The 17736-nt window shown below is 43.8% G+C and overlaps 2 protein-coding genes across 2 annotated transcripts; both read left to right on the forward strand.

The window, feature by feature from the left end:
* Positions 1 to 8081: 8081 nt before the first annotated feature.
* On the forward strand, positions 8082 to 10629 carry LOC115268205 (uncharacterized). Its single transcript, XM_029876260.2, has 3 exons — positions 8082 to 8878; positions 8920 to 9092; positions 9176 to 10629. Exons 1-3 carry the CDS (start codon positions 8082 to 8084, stop codon positions 10627 to 10629), a joined length of 2424 nt encoding a protein of 807 aa, XP_029732120.2.
* A 2632-nt stretch (positions 10630 to 13261) lies between these two features.
* Positions 13262 to 15220, forward strand: LOC115268206 (uncharacterized). The gene has a single exon (XM_062858332.1). The coding sequence runs from the start codon at positions 13262 to 13264 to the stop codon at positions 15218 to 15220; it is 1959 nt and encodes a 652-aa protein (XP_062714316.1).
* The last annotated feature ends 2516 nt before the right edge of the window (positions 15221 to 17736 follow it).

Here is a 17736-nt window from a genome sequence, read left to right on the forward strand (position 1 = left end):
CACAGTTCTGGGCCAATCTATGGGAGAACCCTGTCCAGCACAGCGACGATGGGATGTGGTTAGCAGAAGAAGAGCGACAGTGTAATGAAGTTGGAGACATGACCGCGGTCGTAGTAACCGCCCAGGATATACGTGAGGCTACCCGGTATACCAGAAATTGGGCTGCACCAGGTTCCGATTTCGTGCACAATTTTTGGTATAAAAAACTCACGACGATTCACGGGCGGATGGCGGAATGCTTCAACATGGTGCTAGAAGACCCCACGCAGCTACCAGAGTTCATTACCCAGGGTATCACTTATCTTCTGCCGAAGGACCACAACACAGCTGACCCAGCAAAGTTCAGACCAATAACGTGCCTTTCAAGTCTGTACAAAGTGCTGTCGTCGGTAATAGCGAGGAGGATACAAGCCCACTGCGATGCCAACAACGTGATCACCGAGGAACAAAAAGGGTGTCGCAAAAACACGCAAGGCTGCAAAGACCAGGTCATCATAGACGCAGTCATTGTGGGTCAAGTCACCGAAAAGCAGAGGAACCTGAGCATGGCGTACATCAACTACAAGAAGGCGTACGGCTCAGTACCGCACTCGTACCTTCTTAAGGTACTGCAGTTGTACAAGGTAGACGGGAACGTCATCAGGCTGATGCAACACGCTATGGGGATGTGGAGCACGTCCCTACAATTACCGACGGAACAGCTGTGTTGCGGTCCAGAACTCTCAGCATCAGGAGGGGGATATTTCAAAGCGATACCTTTAGTCCGCTATGGTTCTGTCTTGCGATGAACCCCCTCAGCAGAGCACTCAACCAATGCAACTATGGCTCCCAACTGAAAAGTGGGGGAAGGAGTACAAGAATAACCCACACCTTCTTTATGGACGACCTGAAGCTGTTTGCGGAATCAGTACAGAGGCTGCATCAACTGTTGCAGCTTGTGACGGTGTTCAGCAACGACATCCGGATGGAGTTTGGAATTGAGAAATGTCGGCCAGTCCATCTTCGCCGGGGTCAAGTAGTGGACGCCAGCTGCTTCCGCGTCAACAAACAGGAGGAGATTCGGAATATGGTTGAAGGCGAAGCGTACAAATACCTCGGCTTCCTGCAACTGAGAGGTATTCGCCACACAGCGATCAAGAAGGAACTGCAGGACAAGTTCTTGCATCGTGTCAACTGTGTTCTGAGGAGCTTTCTGTCAGCCGGCAACAAGGTGAAGGCGATCAACACGTTTGCTGTGCCCCTGTTGACCTACAGCTTTGGGGTGGTAAAGTGGACCAAGACTGACCTCGAGGCGATAGAACGAGCAGTACGAGTGGCGTTCACCAAGCACCGCATGCGCCATCCAAAGTCGTCCATCGGGAGAGTCACCCTGCCACGCGCAGTAGGAGGAAGAGGCGTCACCAATATCCAGGCACTATGTGTCTCCCAGATCCAGCAGTTGCGGGCATATTTCAAAGAAAGCCAGAACCGTCATGAAATGTATCGCACTGTATGTGAAGCTGACCACGGTTACAGCGCCCTGCATCTGGCGCAGGAGGATTATCAGCTAAACTGCGACATCAACACCGTTGACGAGATGATCGTAGCGTGGAAGCAGAAGGAGTTGCATGGGACGCAACCCCATCAACTGGAGCTCGAGCACATCGATAAGGCGGCGTCGAACGCGTGGCTGGTGCGGGGTGACCTCTTCTCGGAAACAGAAGGTTTCATGGTAGCCATCCAGGACCGGGTAATTGCGACGAAGAACTATCGGCGGTACATATTGCACGAAGACGTGGAGGACCGCTGCAGGAAGTGCAATTCAGTAGGAGAAACGATCGAGCATGTCGTTGCAGGCTGTTCAGTGTTAGCTGGATCTGCCTACCTCGATCGTCACAACGAAGTTACACCAAGATTGTGCACCAACAGCTTGCTTTAAAGCACAACTTGGTCGACAGATTTGTACCCTACTACAAGTACCAGCCGGACCCGGTTCTGGAAAATAGTTGCATAAAGCTGTACTGGGATCGCGAGATCATTACGGACGTTCTCATTCGTGGCAACCGGCCCGACATTGTGGATTACGACAAAAGGATGAAGCGGGTAACCCTCATCGACATTGCTGTACCGTTAGACCATAATGTACAATCAACGTTCTCCGGCAAGATAACCAAGTACCACGACCTAGCGTAGGAGTTGAAGCAGATGTGGCACTTGGAGGACGTCCGTATAGTTGTCCGGAGAACCAGAGTTGTCCCTAAATCTCTCCTAAGGTCCCTAGAAGAGCTGGAACTGAAGAAGGACCTGAACAGCATCCTGAAAGCGGTGATTCTTGGAACCTGTAGTACGGTTAGGTGGTTTCTGAATCACCACAACTGAAATCCGAAGCAGACTCATTAGGATAAGCATAACAAACCGGCTAATGAGATCCACAGAGCCTAATCCCCTTTGGCATTCCGATTGCCCGGGGTAGGTGAAAGTTTCCAGCAATTTTTGCTGAGAAGTGCCAAAACTCTATAATAATAATAATAATAATAATAATAATAATAATAATAATAATAATAATAATAATAATAATAATAATAATAATAATAATAATAATAATAATAATAATAATAATAATAATAATAATAATAATAATAATAATAATAATAATAATAATAATAATAATAATAATAATAATAATAATAATAATAATTTTGTGAAAACTTCGAACCAATTCTCCTGCAATTTTTTAAAGAATATTTTTGGGAGGTATTTCCAAATGAATCCTTAGATGATTGCTAGCTAGAATCCATGAGGGATGTCCTGTAGAAATTTCTGGAGGAATCCGTGGATAAATTTTCTAAGGAATCTCTGGAGAAGTTTCTGGAGAAATTTTCAGAGGATTTTGAAAGATTCCCGTAAACATTTCTGAAAAAATCTTTGAAGAGTTTTTGAAAGAATACCCAAGACTATCTACTAATGATACTGCCGTGAATCGCAAGTCAGTCCCATCTGCATTTTGGGCAAAAATGAGTTAATGACCGTTTTCGAGCTTTCTTTGGATGATCTTTCAGCTACGTGCAAAATAATATATAGTTTGTTCAGTAAAATTGAAAAACAACACCAAGTCAGATTGTCCCATAATGAAATGTAATCGCAAGTCAGTCCCATTACGAACTTGTGCATCCTCCAGTACAAAACCTGACACTATTTTAGCCAGTTTTATATTTTTCACTGTTACGTTGTCACGTTTAAAACAATGTGTGAAAGTTTCATGATGATCGCAGAAGTTTTCAATTCATGGCGATATTTTAGAGTATCACATAGAAATCGAATTTGAAAACTTCAGAGGCCATTTTCTCAATGCCTACTTTTTACATATGGGACTGACTTGCGATTCACGGCAGGATAGGTCTGGACTAATTTGTGAAGAATCCCTGGTGGAATTTCCTAAGAAATGTCCGATTTTTGTTGGGAGATTTCTTGGGGGGATTTCAGGAGGACTCCTTGAAAAAAAAAAGCCGAATCCCTGGAGGAATAACTAAACTAAGTTCAAAGAATTTTTGAACATTTTCAGGAATGGTATATGAAAGGTTTCAAAAAGGAATCCTTAGAGAAATTTCTGAAATAAAAAAAATCGAGAGAATTTGTTGAATGAATCCTTAGACGAATTTTTGGAAGAATCTCTTGGGAATTTCTGAAATAATCCATGCTAAATTTTCTTATAGATTTTGTTGTCGAAATTCTCGAAGAAAATCCATTGGAATTTCCGATTGAATCCTTGGGTGTGTTTTCAAGAATCTGCTGGTGTTTTGTTTTAAAATTCCTGGGGGAATTTCTGGAGGAATCCTTGGAACAATTTCCAAAAAACTCCTTGGAAAAAAATTTAAAAAAAATCGTAAAATTTTCCCAAAAATCTTCGGAAGACTCCTTGGAATCTGATGGAATTCCTGAAAGAAATACTACTCCCAGAAATTTCTCACTTGTTAGGGGTACGAAAAGTGGTGAAAATACCCAGGCATTATTTTTTTTTAATTTGTAAGGAATTGTTTCCAGTCCTCAAAGAAATTTTTTCTTACAGTTATGGTGCACCGAACATTCACAAGAGATATCATTCTTGAATTCGTGAGAACGCAAAAATGATTTGACATCCAATTTATATCTAAATTTTATGAAACCGTATTCACGCGAATCAGTAATGCCTCGCCTTTTGAAGAAATTGCAAAGCAGCCAATTTTCTTAACGGCTTGTTGGGTTATATTCAATCGCAGAGGACGAATAAAGGCAAATTAAGACACTTGAGCAGTTTGTTATACAAATAAACGAAAATAAAACTCAATTCCTCGGACCGATCCTCACTCGTACCACACCAATCAAGCACGTCAATTCACAATAGTAGTTGAGCGAACGAGAATGATGGCGGGGCGGTGGCGCAACGTTGGAATTGAAAACTCCAAGGAGGAGATTATTGCATTTGTCAAATAAGATTAACTTTTGCTCAAGTGGGTTTGAGCTTTTTTTACATTTCCACTACCGCCCCCAGATGAATGATTTTCCAAGGGAGTTCGACGAGAGGGGAGGAAAAACCAACGATGACGACGACGGGTTGGTTAAATCGTCACGTTCTATTGGAGAATAAGTTTCCGGTTCAATTGAGTTGCCTTTTGTCGAGTTTTATGGTGAATTCGTGCCTCAGAATTTGAGGGTGAGTGCATTTTTATCGTCTGGGAATGTGGATTAGTTGCCATAAAGTTACATGGATTGAACATTTAGACCGAAATGTGTTTGTAGAATTAATTTTCAATCTAACTGGAAATAGAATAGGTAGGAATATTTAAACGGTTTTAAAGCGATAAGAAAAGGCTGTAGCTGAAAAAGCATCATCACAGTTACTGCAGCTGACTTTCATATAAATTTGTGCTTTGAGGGCTAAGAGTGTTTGTTCAGGGATTTCTCTTCAATTGTTGTACAGTTTCTAACTAGTTTTTTTACAGTCTCTGTTTAGGTTCTGTTTCTGCTCAGTTTCTATCCAGTTTTTGTTTATTGATTGTTCAGTTTCAGTTTATTTTCGTTTCAGGTTTAGTTTACTTTCAATGCAGTTTCAGAATTTTTCCTTCCCCCCTGTTGGATAAATCAAGCCACTGCCACTAGTCCAATTAACCGAGCTTTTGTGGCAGGTTTCAGTTCAGTTTAAGGTAATTGTCTGGAAGAAAAAGAAAAAATCATTAAATTGAATTTTACATAAACTAATATGCTAATCATTGAAACGTCTGTAGTTGTAGGTTTTTTCACGTCCTCTTAAATTCCCGGAACAAGTCATTCCCGGCTTGACTCGGCCATAATTTCCGCTAAGTGGTCGCGACCCAGTTCCGCATTCCGCCTGTAAACTTTTATCACACAGACTGACCCTTCGCGCGCGCGTGGGAGTGACCGAGTAATTCGTTATTTATTGAACGCCAATTAGTGCTGTTGCTGCCAGTAATTAATGGCCTTTCCAAGTATGTACGTGAAATGACCGTATCGCACTTTGCGGGCATCCGTCGTTGGCCAAGTTGCTGTCGAACACCGAGCAAACAAGCAAAAAAAACAGCGAGGGCCGTGGCAAGAAACATACAAATTACCTCATAAAATATGAAGAGCATAGGAGTGGTTATCGCACGAACCGACGAACGCTGGTGGCAACGTGAAAGCGTAAGGATGGCAAAAATAATTCCAGCGGAATGGATATTTCACTAATTCAGGGATGCTCTCAGCAGCGGCAGCCAACGAACGCTACGCTTAGCCTAGGATGATCTTCCACGCTGTATTTTTTCTGCAACGACGTCCTTCTTTTGCTACATGAAAAATCTCATTTCCCTAGGATAAACAAACTACCGCACCACTTCTACAGCTTTCGGCTCCTGATCCCGACTTATCTGCTGGAACGGTCGGTCTCGCTTGGCTGCCAGTGTGGGAGCATACAAGAGCCCCAGCGCTGGGCGTAATAAACTATAATCGTAATATATGGAAAAATATGTGATGCAATTAAGTCAGCCAGCCTGTCTGTAGGCAATTTTCCACATAAATTTTATTTCCAGCACTTTGCTTCCGGCTCTATTCGTCCAGACACCCCCAGCCTGACCCATTTATGGTCCCAATCGACCCAGGCTCCATGTAGAGCAACGAAGCGGAAGCTAGCTCCCGCGGCTTGACTTTCCTTTCCATCCCGACGACGAGGACGACGATGTCCTTACGCATGCTGCGGCTGGATGCCAGAGCAGGCGGCGGAGTTCAAGTGAGCCACCATTTGCCATCATTTTGCCATCTTCATCCAGATGGGAGGCTCCCGCATCACTACTGGAAGGTTTTATTTTTCTTTTCCTTTACCATACGTACTCCTATTTCTTGGGGGCAATCAGTTTGGCATCATAGTATCATCCTCGTCGTCGTTGTCGGCGGCGGAGTTGTCTGTCGTCGTCAGATCCCATTAGCAGGAACGTGTGTGCCGAGGGTTTTAACCGTTATGTGTCCGACAATTTTTTTGCTTTTTTCTACACCGTGCTTTTTAAATGGGTGCTGGGTACCCGGGTACCCTGTCGGCCACATAAGGGTTAATGCTATAAAGACATCTCTGGAGCTGATCTGGATGGGACATGTTTCATGCATATGTGGTGATATGCTGGATGTACTTGAATTAGACAGAGCTACAGATGTTTAATGTAAGACGGTGAGTTAGAATCAATGTACATCTAATATTAACTGAATAATAATAATGATGCTCATACATAGCATGAAATCTGGGTTATAATTGTAATAGTATGATTGTAATATGTTTGAAACCTTCCTAGAGTCTAATAAATAATTCCATATTACAAATTTAAATTATGCAGCCTAATTTCGATTCTGGTTTGTATGAAATCCAGTTACAATATATTTTATTTTCGATTAGCCTGGAAAGCTGTCTCAATTTGCTCAACACTTAGAACCGCCTGTTCCCAATAGAAGATGCATCTAAACTGGTGACCCCTATTTCATGATGGGATGCGTTTAACGCACTGCTCTCTGACAGAGTACCGTTCAATATCAGTCTTGTCAGTTGACTACTGATATTGTACTATTGTTACTATCACCAACCAATCAATTATAAGGCAATAATGACAGGTAATGGTTAGATTGACCCACACCCTAATTCACTATCATTGATTTTGTTGAGTGTAATAATTGTAAATCCAAATACATGTTAAGCTAGGTAGATTTTGTTGTGTAGAGTTTCTCCAAATTTGTGCCACAGTTGTCCTTGTCTCTCCATGTATCTTTGTATTATACCTAGTTTACCGATAATACCCGAACCCGAAGACGATTAGGGCTAGCTTGACATTAACAATGCAATAAACAGCTAATTGGCTTTTGACCACCGCACGATACGGTCGTTTTATTAAGTCCGTGTCTTTTTATACAGTGCCGTCCGAGTGTCCCGAAGTTCCTCGTTTTCCGTGGCCACGGTCCGCGCCGCGTGTGCAGCTAGTCGAAGAGTGAACATATAGAAGTGGTCCTTCGAACCAGATTTGTCCCGGATGTGACCCGTGGATCTGTGCTGGACGATTGAAAGTTCGGAGAAGTGACCACAGAAAACGTGGAACTCGGTCGAGTGTGCATGGGCATTGTGTGATTGTGAAATGGACGCTGGACATTGTGTGCGCTTTGTGAACGTGAAGTATTGAATGCGAACAGTTACCAATTTAAATTGGACACTGAAGAAGAAATTGAGCTTGTGCATGAGAAGAAATTGCATAATTGTGGAGAAAGAGTGGTCTTCGGACAAAAAGAAAGCGTACATAGAGTGGGGAATCGTGCTGTGAAGGTCTAAAGCCTGCGGTGTTGTGCGCCATTGAAGAATACCAGCTGGAGAATTGGTAAGCGTTAGAAATCATAAGATCGTGCAAGTGGGTGCGTTGTTTCCGGGAGTGAAGCCTAGCCAACAATGGCCGCCGAGAAGAAAATTCTCTTGTCCTCCTATTCTCGCCATGATGGACAGCATTAAGTCCCGTGCGGAAAAATTGCTCATTTTTGTGCGTTCTTTTGATTCCGAGAAGCAAAACAAGTCTCTTCTTGAAGACAAGCTACAGTCAGTAAATGAAATGCGTTCCTATTTCCATAAGACAGAAGTGAAGCTGTACGGGTTGCTCAAAGAAGATGAGGTCGAAGATTGGCAAATGACTAGTGAGGGGGTTGAAGACACGCTCGACGAAATCCGCCATCTTATCCGTAGCAAACTCCGTGATATAGATCCCCCAAAGCCAGTGTCAGCCCAAGTTTCTAGTGCAACTAGCCAAGATTCCCATCCCAAATTGCCAGACATTTCCCTTCCCCGGTTCAATGACCAACTGGAAGATTGGGTTAGCTTCAAGAACCAGCTCAATGCCCTTGTGAAGCGTCGTGAAGGTCTTTCGGAAAGTGAGAAGTTGTTCTACCTCAAAGCCGCCATACAAGATGGTGCCGCGCGCCATGTTCAGTCATCCGAGGATTCCTTCGCGTCCCTTTGGATGGCTCTTTGTTCGGAGTTTAAGAACAAAAGGATCCTAGCCGACAAGCATATTGCCCAATTGTTCCATGTGAAACCCATTCTCCGCGAATCTGGTTCAGCCTTGCGAAATTTGCTAAATGACGTCACGCGTAACATTCGAGCCTTAGCCAACCTCGAATTAAAACTCGAACCTCTTTCGGAGCAGCTTCTGATCCACTTGGTCTGCACTCGCCTTGATGCTCGCACTCGGAAGGATTTTGAGCTGCAATTGACCGACAACGCCCTGCCATCCTGGGATAAGTTGTTGGACTTCCTACAATCTCGCTGCCGCTGTCTGGAGAACATCTTGGAAAATATACTGCGCCTAATCAGTCTTCGCGTCTACCACCAGAACGCTCTGGGTCTCATGTGGTGAGAACCTTTCCCGAGAAAACATACGCCCAAAAACCCAGCTTCGGTAATGTCACCTGTTTCGTTTGCAAAGGTACACACTTTTTGAATCGATGCGACCAATTTCTGAACCTAGCTCCAAACGATCGCTTTGCCAAGATCAAGAGCCTAGGTATTTGCTTGAACTGCTTCAGCAATAAGCAGTACTCGCATGAATGCAAGGGTAGCTCGTGTCGTAAATGTGGTCGTCGACACCACACGTTGCTGCATGAATCCGATTCGAACTCGTCATCTTCTGCAAGAGATGTTCGCCACCAGATTCGCACCCCATACAACGATCTTCAACTGCTCCTACCCCCTCGTCGATCAACTCGGCGATCAGTCATATCTCTCCGGCGACTACACGATCACACCAATACGTGCTCTACACAGCTGTCGGGCTAGTAGAAGATGCTCATGGGAACTCAATTGAGTGTCGAATTTTACTCGATTGTGGTTCGATGCATAATTTGATCGCAGCACAACTTGTCAATGTATTGAAGCTACCGAAAACGAATGCGAATGTCAACATTCTTGGTGTCACTGGCTCACCTAAATTGATCAAAGACAAGGTCAGAGCAACGATTCGCTCCACCTTGACCAATGCCTCGTTCAATTTGGAATTTTTGGTCATAAAAAAGGTCACAACCGACCTACCAATAAAGTCGTTCCAAATAGATTCCGACCAGATTCCAGCAGATGTAGCACTGGCAGACCCTTCGTTCAATCGATCGCGACGAATCGATATGCTGCTAGGAATCCAAGTGTTCAATGAGCTATTCACAGGTCAATCGTTTTCGTTGACAGATGATCACACGTTCTGGTGTAAAGAGACCATTTTTGGAAGGGTAGTTGGTGGTGCAGTTAGCGAGCAGGGAGCAGAGCAATCTTCCTCGAAGATGTGCGGAGTCGTGACGAACGAAGCGTTGAGCGAACAGATGAGCAGGTTCTGGGAAACGGAAGCCATTCCCGAGCCTCGAAAGTTGACCGAAGATGAACTAGCTGCTGAACGAAGTTTCCAAGAGACATGTCGGAGACTACCAGATGGGCGATACGAACTTGGATTGCCACTCAAGAACAGCATCGATCAATTGGGCGAGAGCGAAACGATGGCACTGCGCAGATTTGTACAAGTTGAGCGACGATTGATACACAACCCGAACGTCTACGAGCAGTACCGAGCATTCATGGCAGACTATCACGATCAAGGGCATATGGTCAAGACAAACCAGATGGTCGAGGGAGCGTACTTCATGCCCCATCATGCGGTGTTCAACCCGGCGAGCACCACTACTAAGACGAGAGTCGTTTTTGATGCGTCGGCGATGACAACGACGGGGACGTCATTGAACGATCACCTTTTTGTCGGTCCTGTGGTCCAGCGAAAGTTAGCAGATACAGTCGTGCGATTCCGAATCCCAAAAATTGCGTTCACTGCTGACATCGCCCAAATGATCCGGCAGATCGTCATAAGGCCGCAAGATCGCAAATGGCAACAGATTTTTTGGCGTTCGCAACAGGTCGTTCCTTTGGAGGTGTACCAGTTGGCTACAGTCACTTACGGCACGGCATGTGCACCCTTCCTTGCGACACGTGTACTGAAGCAGCTGTGCGAAGACGAGAGTGAGCGTTTCCCCTTGGCATCGAAGGCGGGAACCGAAGACTACTACATGGACGACCTGTTGAGTGGGGCGAATACAGTGGAAGAAGCGATGGCGATGCACTGTGGCTGATTTCGTCATTTTAGCGCGCTTAATTAATAACTTTTCAACTATGACGTTTAGCGTCATGGTGTCTTCGAGAAAGTTTTTCACTATCACAAGGAGCTTCTTTTAAACTTTTGTGAAAAATGGTTAAACCCCCTAAAAGTGAGATACACTAAAACCTCCATTTAGGTAATGAGTCGGGACTGCCTAAATAGAATTTTTACCTAAATGGATTCATTACCTAAATGGATTCAGTTTATTACCTAAATGGATTACAAGGATACAAAGAAGTTCAACAAGGGAGAGTTACTAGGAGATTTAAAGGAGATCATGCGGAGTTTCAGATGGCTTTCAAGGAGTTTCAGGAGGGGGTGGGTTTCAGGAGGGGAGGGGCTTCAGGGGCGTTTTAGGGGGTTTTGGAGGGTCTTAGATCAGAATTGTCATTCAAATGACTAGCTGGGCACGAAACACGAAAATCCCTGCAAAATTCCGCCAGACTGAAAAATTGTTGAATGTCGGATCAAAGTCGGGTCAATTTTTATCGTATGTTGGGCCATTGTTGGACCAACATCAAACAACTGTTGAGTCTATGTTGGGTTTGGTGGCCAAAATAAAAACAGGTGAATGATAGGTTGATGTCGGGTTTGACGTCATCAATGCTGGAGCTAATATCAATGGAATGATGGAAGGATGGTTGATTATCTCAATTTCAGCTGGAAATGACGCTGGATACTGGCACTTTTCAACACTGCATGAGGGGGGGGGGGGGGAGGCAACCATGCACCCCCCCCCCATCCCCCCATACCCACCCCCTAACACCACTCACTACTTCTTTCCCATAAACCAATCTTATACCTAATCTTAAATACTCCAACTGATCTGAACACAATCAAATTCCATTTAGGTAACGTTACCTAAATGGAGGGACCTAAATAGATTTTACCTAAATGGATCCTACCTAAATGGAGGTTTGAGTGTAGAAAATTTATTTTTTGAATTTTTCAAGATACAAGGTTGGCGTCTTCACAAAAGTTGTAGAAAATGTTGTTTGGAGCAGCTTTGTCGAAGACGCCAAGTTTGTAACTCCGTTACTTTTCAAGATACGTTACGTTTTCTACAGTCAGCCCCTTGAAAAGGGTTTTTTCGCAATAACTTTCCAATAACTGATTCTACATTTTTCTCATGTTCTACAAAGTTATAGATAATGGTAAAATACACAATTTTGCCGAACATGACGATCCGCTTATTTCAAAAATAAAATAGTTACAACGGTTTTTATAGTGTTTTGGGCCATATTTCAAGCATATGTAACTCAGCTATAGGCAATTATATGCAAATTTCCTTTTACGCGTGTAAAAGTACAAGTAATTGTCTCTCTTAGAAAGCCAAAATCATTGAACTGTAAGAGACTGTAAGATGGTTTTTGTATATAAACTTACAACCATTTATGGAACTTTTATATGGGATTTATTTATATCTTTAACATATTTATTTGACAGTTGATGTCAGCTTGAATTTTTATTGTTATTGTAAGTGTGTGTGAATGTATAGAAAGGTTTGTGGTGTATTATGGAACATTCATGAAGTACATTACATGAAAACTTACCATCTACTTCTATTTTCTTAATAAGTGCTACACGTAGTCTATGAAAAGAGCGAACGAAGCGTCATTTCAATTTCCAAACTTGCGCGTGACATATTTTGTGAACGCTTCCATTAGTACATGTCTACATTGGTGATAGTAAATTATAAATCTTATTGCACTTTAAAGTAAGCTGCTGTTAAATTGTGATCTGACAAAAGAAGTAACACTTTATGCGTTATTTTCTTGGACTACGTGGAGCACTGTGAGTTAGTATGAAAATAGAAGTTGATGGTAAGTTCTCATGTAACGTACTTTATGAATGATCCAGAATACACCACAAACCTTTCTGTACATTACACACACTTACAATAACAATAAATATGCAAGCTGACATGAACTGTCAAATAAATATGTTGAAGATATAAATAAATCCCATATAAAAGTTCCATAAATGGTTGTAACTTTATATACAAAAACCATCTTACAGTCTCTTACAGTTCAATGATTTTGGCTTTCTAAGAGAGACAATTACTTGTACTTTCACACGCGTAAAAGGAAATTTGCATATAATTGCCTATAGCTAAGTTACATATGCTTGAAATATGGCCCAAAACACTATAAAAACCGTTGTAACTATTTTATTTTTGAAATTAGCGGTTCGTCATGTTCGGCAAAATTGTGTATTTTACCATTATCTATAAATTTGTAGAACATGAGAAAAATGTAGAATCAGTTATTGGTAAGTTATTGCGAAAAAACCCTTTTCAAGGGGCTGATTATAGAAAACGTAACGTATCTTGAAAAGTAACGGAGTTACAAACTTGGCGTCTTCGACAAAGTTGCTCCAAACAACATTTTCTATAACTTTTGTGAAGACGCCAACCTTGTATCTTGAAAAATTCAAAAAATAAATTTTCTATCTCACTTTTAGGGGGTTTAATCATTTTTCACAATAGTTTAAAAGAAGCTCCTTGTGATAGTGAAAAACTTTCTCGAAGACACCATGACGCTAAACGTCATAGTTGAAAAGTTATTAATTAAGCGCGCTAAAATGACGAAATCAGCCACTGTGCGATGCAATCCGAGTTCGTCGAAATGATGTCATCCGGAGGCTTTGTGCTACACAAGTGGGCCTCCAATCACCCTGCATTGTTGCAATGCGTTCCGAATACCGACGCCGAGCAAATCGCATTTTTTGAGGACGAGAAGACCACACGAACATTAGGGTTAACCTGGCAGCCCCGCAACGATGTGTTCCTCACCAAAGTACACGAGACTCAGTTCCATACCGGCCAACCAACGAAGCGAACTGTAAATTCGGACATTGCCAAACTGTTCGACCCACTAGGCTTGCTGGGTCCGCTGATCTTTGCTGCGAAAGTGAAGCTGCAGAAACTGTGGCACCTCGAAGTGGACTGGGACGAAGCTTTGAGCACCGAAGAGACCGAATCTTGGGAATGTTTCCGCAACCAAATCGTTCAAATGGGCGAAATCTCGATTCCACGCTGTGTACTCCCCTACAATTCACCAAACAGAATAGAATTGCACGGCTTTTGCGATGCATCTGACCTGGGCTACGGTGCATGCACCTACATTCGATCGGTCGATTCGAATAACGATTGTTCGGTACTATTGCTAACTTCTAAGTCTCGAATCGCACCCCTCAAAAACGCAAAACTGACTACCGCACGTCTCGAACTTTGCGGTGCGCTTGTACTTGCACGATTGATTTCTAACATAACGCAAAACTTGAGCATTACCTTTTCCAGAATCACTCTCTGGTCCGATTCCACGACCACTTTAGCTTGGATTAGGACCGACCCAAGCAGACTGAAAACCTTCGTCTGCAATCGCGTCATAGACATCCAAAACCTGACGCACGACATGGAATGGAGGTACGTCAATACCCTCGACAACCCTGCTGATGTCCTATCCCGAGGTCTATTATCGAGCGAAATCAAAGACTGCGAACAATGGTGGACTGGACCACCGTTTCTGCGAGAAACCGACACCTTTTGGCCGAACCAACCACAAAACACACCCGCTGAGCAGCTCCCGGAAACGAAAAACACCACAATTAGCCTCACAGTCACAGACCCTCCTGTAAAGTTCCGGTTGTTCGAGATCGAAAGTGAGTTCCGGAAAATGCAACGAAAAATGGCCTGGATGCTACGATTCATCGATCACGTTCGTAAGGGGCACCAGAAGGATCATCGATACGGAGAGCTGACCGTTCCAGAACTTCATCAAACAACAGTGGCCCTGACCAGCATTGCGCAGAGAGAAGCCTTCCCAGACGACATCCAACGCCTACGCTCTGGAAAGGTAATTCACCATAAAAGCAAATTAATCACCTATTCTGTGTTCGTAGAGAAGTCTCGGTTCAGCGTTTTGCGAGTTGGTGGAAGAATTCGCCATGCTGCCATTCCCGCAGCGCAGAAACATCCCATGGTCCTACCGTCTGGTCACCCGTTCACACTGGCCTTGATCAGAGCGTACCACGTCGAAATGCTCCACGCTCCTCAGCAAATGCTGCTAACAACGCTGCGACGACGATTTTGGGTTCTTCACGGGCGAAGCACTGTCCGACAAGTCATCCGAAAGTGCATCACGTGCTTCAGAGCGAAACCGATCTCCATGCAGCAACAAATGGGAGACCTACCGAAATCTCGTTTGGAGGGAGTGTACCCCTTCTTCAACACTGGAGTCGACTTTTGCGGGCCAATCTACATCCGTCAACATAATAAGCGATCATCCGTCACCTACAAGGCATATGTAGCGGTGTTTGTATGCTTCGCTACTCGAGCCATACTCCTGGAGCTGGTAGGAGATTTGACCGCAGATGCCTTCATTGCGGCCCTACACCGTTTCGTCTCCCGAAGAGGTAAATGCGCTAAACTGTTTTCCGATAATGGCCTTAATTTCGTCGGTAGCAAGAACAAGCTGAGGGAAATGTACGACATGTTCCGGTCACAACAACTTAAAACCAAGTTGGACGACTTTTGGCCAAATCAGCAATCGAATGGCACCTGATCCCACCTTCCGCCCAACACTTTGGAGGTTTGTGGGAGGCCGGCGTACGCTCTGCCAAATACCTCTTGAAGCGCATCACTGGAACCGCCAACATGAACTTCGAGGAGTACACCACCGTCCTCTCCCGCATAGAAGATCCCAGTGACATCAGCCCGCTAACTCCTGGCCACTTCCTGGTGGGACGTCCGTTGACCGACATTGCTGAACCCGACCTAACCGACCGCAAAGAGACTACACTTTCCCGCTGGCAACGACAGTGCCAAATGGTGCAACATTTTTGGGCCCGATGGTCGAATGACTACATTACGACACTGCAGAACCGCAACAAATGGGACAAACCCTGTGAAGCGTGGACAGTTGGTGATCATCCGAGAAGACAACCAGCCACCGATGAACTGGAAACTGGGGAGGATCGAGCAAGTGTGCCCTGGACTGGACGGACTGGTACGAGTGGCCAATGTACGATCTGGTGGCAAACTAGTTCGAAGACCAATTGCGAAGCTGTGCCTACTGCCGGTGGACGACAACGTTGTGCAGCCTGACGACGACCTCCACGAAGACGAGAACGACAGCGAATAATGAGATTGAAATTTATCAATTTCAATGGGGGCAGCTTGTTGAGTGTAATAATTGAAAATCCAAATACATGTTAAGCTAGGTAGATTTTGTTGTGTAGAGTTTCTCCAAATTTGTACAACAGTTGTCCTTGTCTCTCCATGTATCTTTGTATTATACCTAGTTTACCGATAATACCCGAACCCGAAGACGATTAGGGCTAGCTTGACATTAACAATGCAATAAACAGCTAATTGGCTTTTGACCACCGCACGATACGGTCGTTTTATTAAGTCCGTGTCTTTTTATACAGTGCCGTCCGAGTGTCCCGAAGTTCCTCGTTTTCCGTGGCCACAGTCCGCGCCGCCTGTGCAGCTAGTCGAAGAGTGAACAGATTTGATATTTTCGTGATTTTATAAAACAACTTTTTAATGACTTTCTTACTTTACCTTACCTTACCGATCAGACTAAGGCCTGAGTGTCCTCTGATGTACGTAGGACTTGGTCCATGGCTGTGCGTATCCAGTCCTACACTCTGCAAAGGGTTCGCAAATCGTCCTCCACTTGATCGACCCACCTAGCTCGCTGTACACTATATACGTCTACTTGTATCGGTTGGATTGTTCTCGAGTTTAAATTTTAATCTAGTTGATATCCGACATCCTGAGGAGAGACCATCACCTTGCCGTAAACCTTTGCGAGATTCGAAGGGACTCGAGAGTGTCCCTGATACTCGAACTACGCACATCACTCGATCCATCCGTCACCCTGATCATTCGTGTCAGTTTATCCGGAAATCCGTATTCGTGCATAATCTTACATAACTGATCTCGATCGATTGTGTCATACGCCGATTCAATATCGATGAACAATTGATGTGTGGGTACGTTGTAATTGCGGCATATTGATATTGATATTTGAGATGATTAATCTGAAACATTTGCACTTCTTCCTAGCACTTTCGTTTCTTGAGAAATTCTTCTGACCCGTGACGCCAAATTGGGAGCCACTGTTCTTTGCAATACAACTACATTTCGACAAGTTCTTACAGAAGTGTGTAATTCGAAACTTCTTTTCACTTCATCCTTACACCTTCGATTCATGAGAAATTCGCTTGGCCCATGACCGTAGAATGGGAACCACTGAGCTTAGGGTTCATTCGCATATTACGTAACGCACAATTTTCCAATTTTAGACCCCTTTCCTTCCCCATGTAACAACCTTTATATGAGGAATTTTGATTTTTGCTCGCTGCACTCTTAGGCGAACTCAGCATCTAGAATGTGGCCAAAGCCGGAATAGTACAGTAGGCTGGGTATGATGGAAGAATACCGGACAACACCCCTGCAAAATTGGGTCTCCTATAATACACTGCCACCTACTTTGAACCTATCTCAATTTCTCCGCTATCTTTCTACTGATTTTGTTAAATTTTCATAGGATAGAAAAATGCAGCGTCATACGCGCTAATTTCCGTCACATCAAACGGAAAATTACCAAGAATTAGAGGAGCGGATCTGGTTGGATGGATAGAACACTTGACTATCACGCCGAGGACCTGGGATCGAATCCCACTCCCGACAAACTCATAAAATGTGAGTTCTTCCTTCGGAAGGGAAGTAAAACGTGGGTCCCGAGATGAACTAGCCCAGGGCTAAAAATCTCGTTAATACAGATAAAAAAAACAAGAATTAGCTACTGATATTCGAACTTACCTTTGCCAATGCCTCATTAGATAGATGTAGATCATCGATAATAAGCCTCTGTAGCTTTGGAAAATAAATAACTACGCGTAGTTTCAAGTCTCACTCTACTTACGAGTTGACATTTTTTCTTATTTTTCGTATGACGAATGAAAGCCTGGTCAATTCACCGCTCAATTTTCTTTTCGCCACCTTCACTTGTTGAACTCACCTTTAAGTCGTACCCCACAAAAACTCTATGGCACTTCATAGTGACTT

The sequence above is a fragment of the Aedes albopictus genome, chromosome 3 (genome assembly GCF_035046485.1).
Source record: "Aedes albopictus strain Foshan chromosome 3, AalbF5, whole genome shotgun sequence".
Taxonomy (NCBI): domain Eukaryota; kingdom Metazoa; phylum Arthropoda; class Insecta; order Diptera; family Culicidae; genus Aedes; species Aedes albopictus.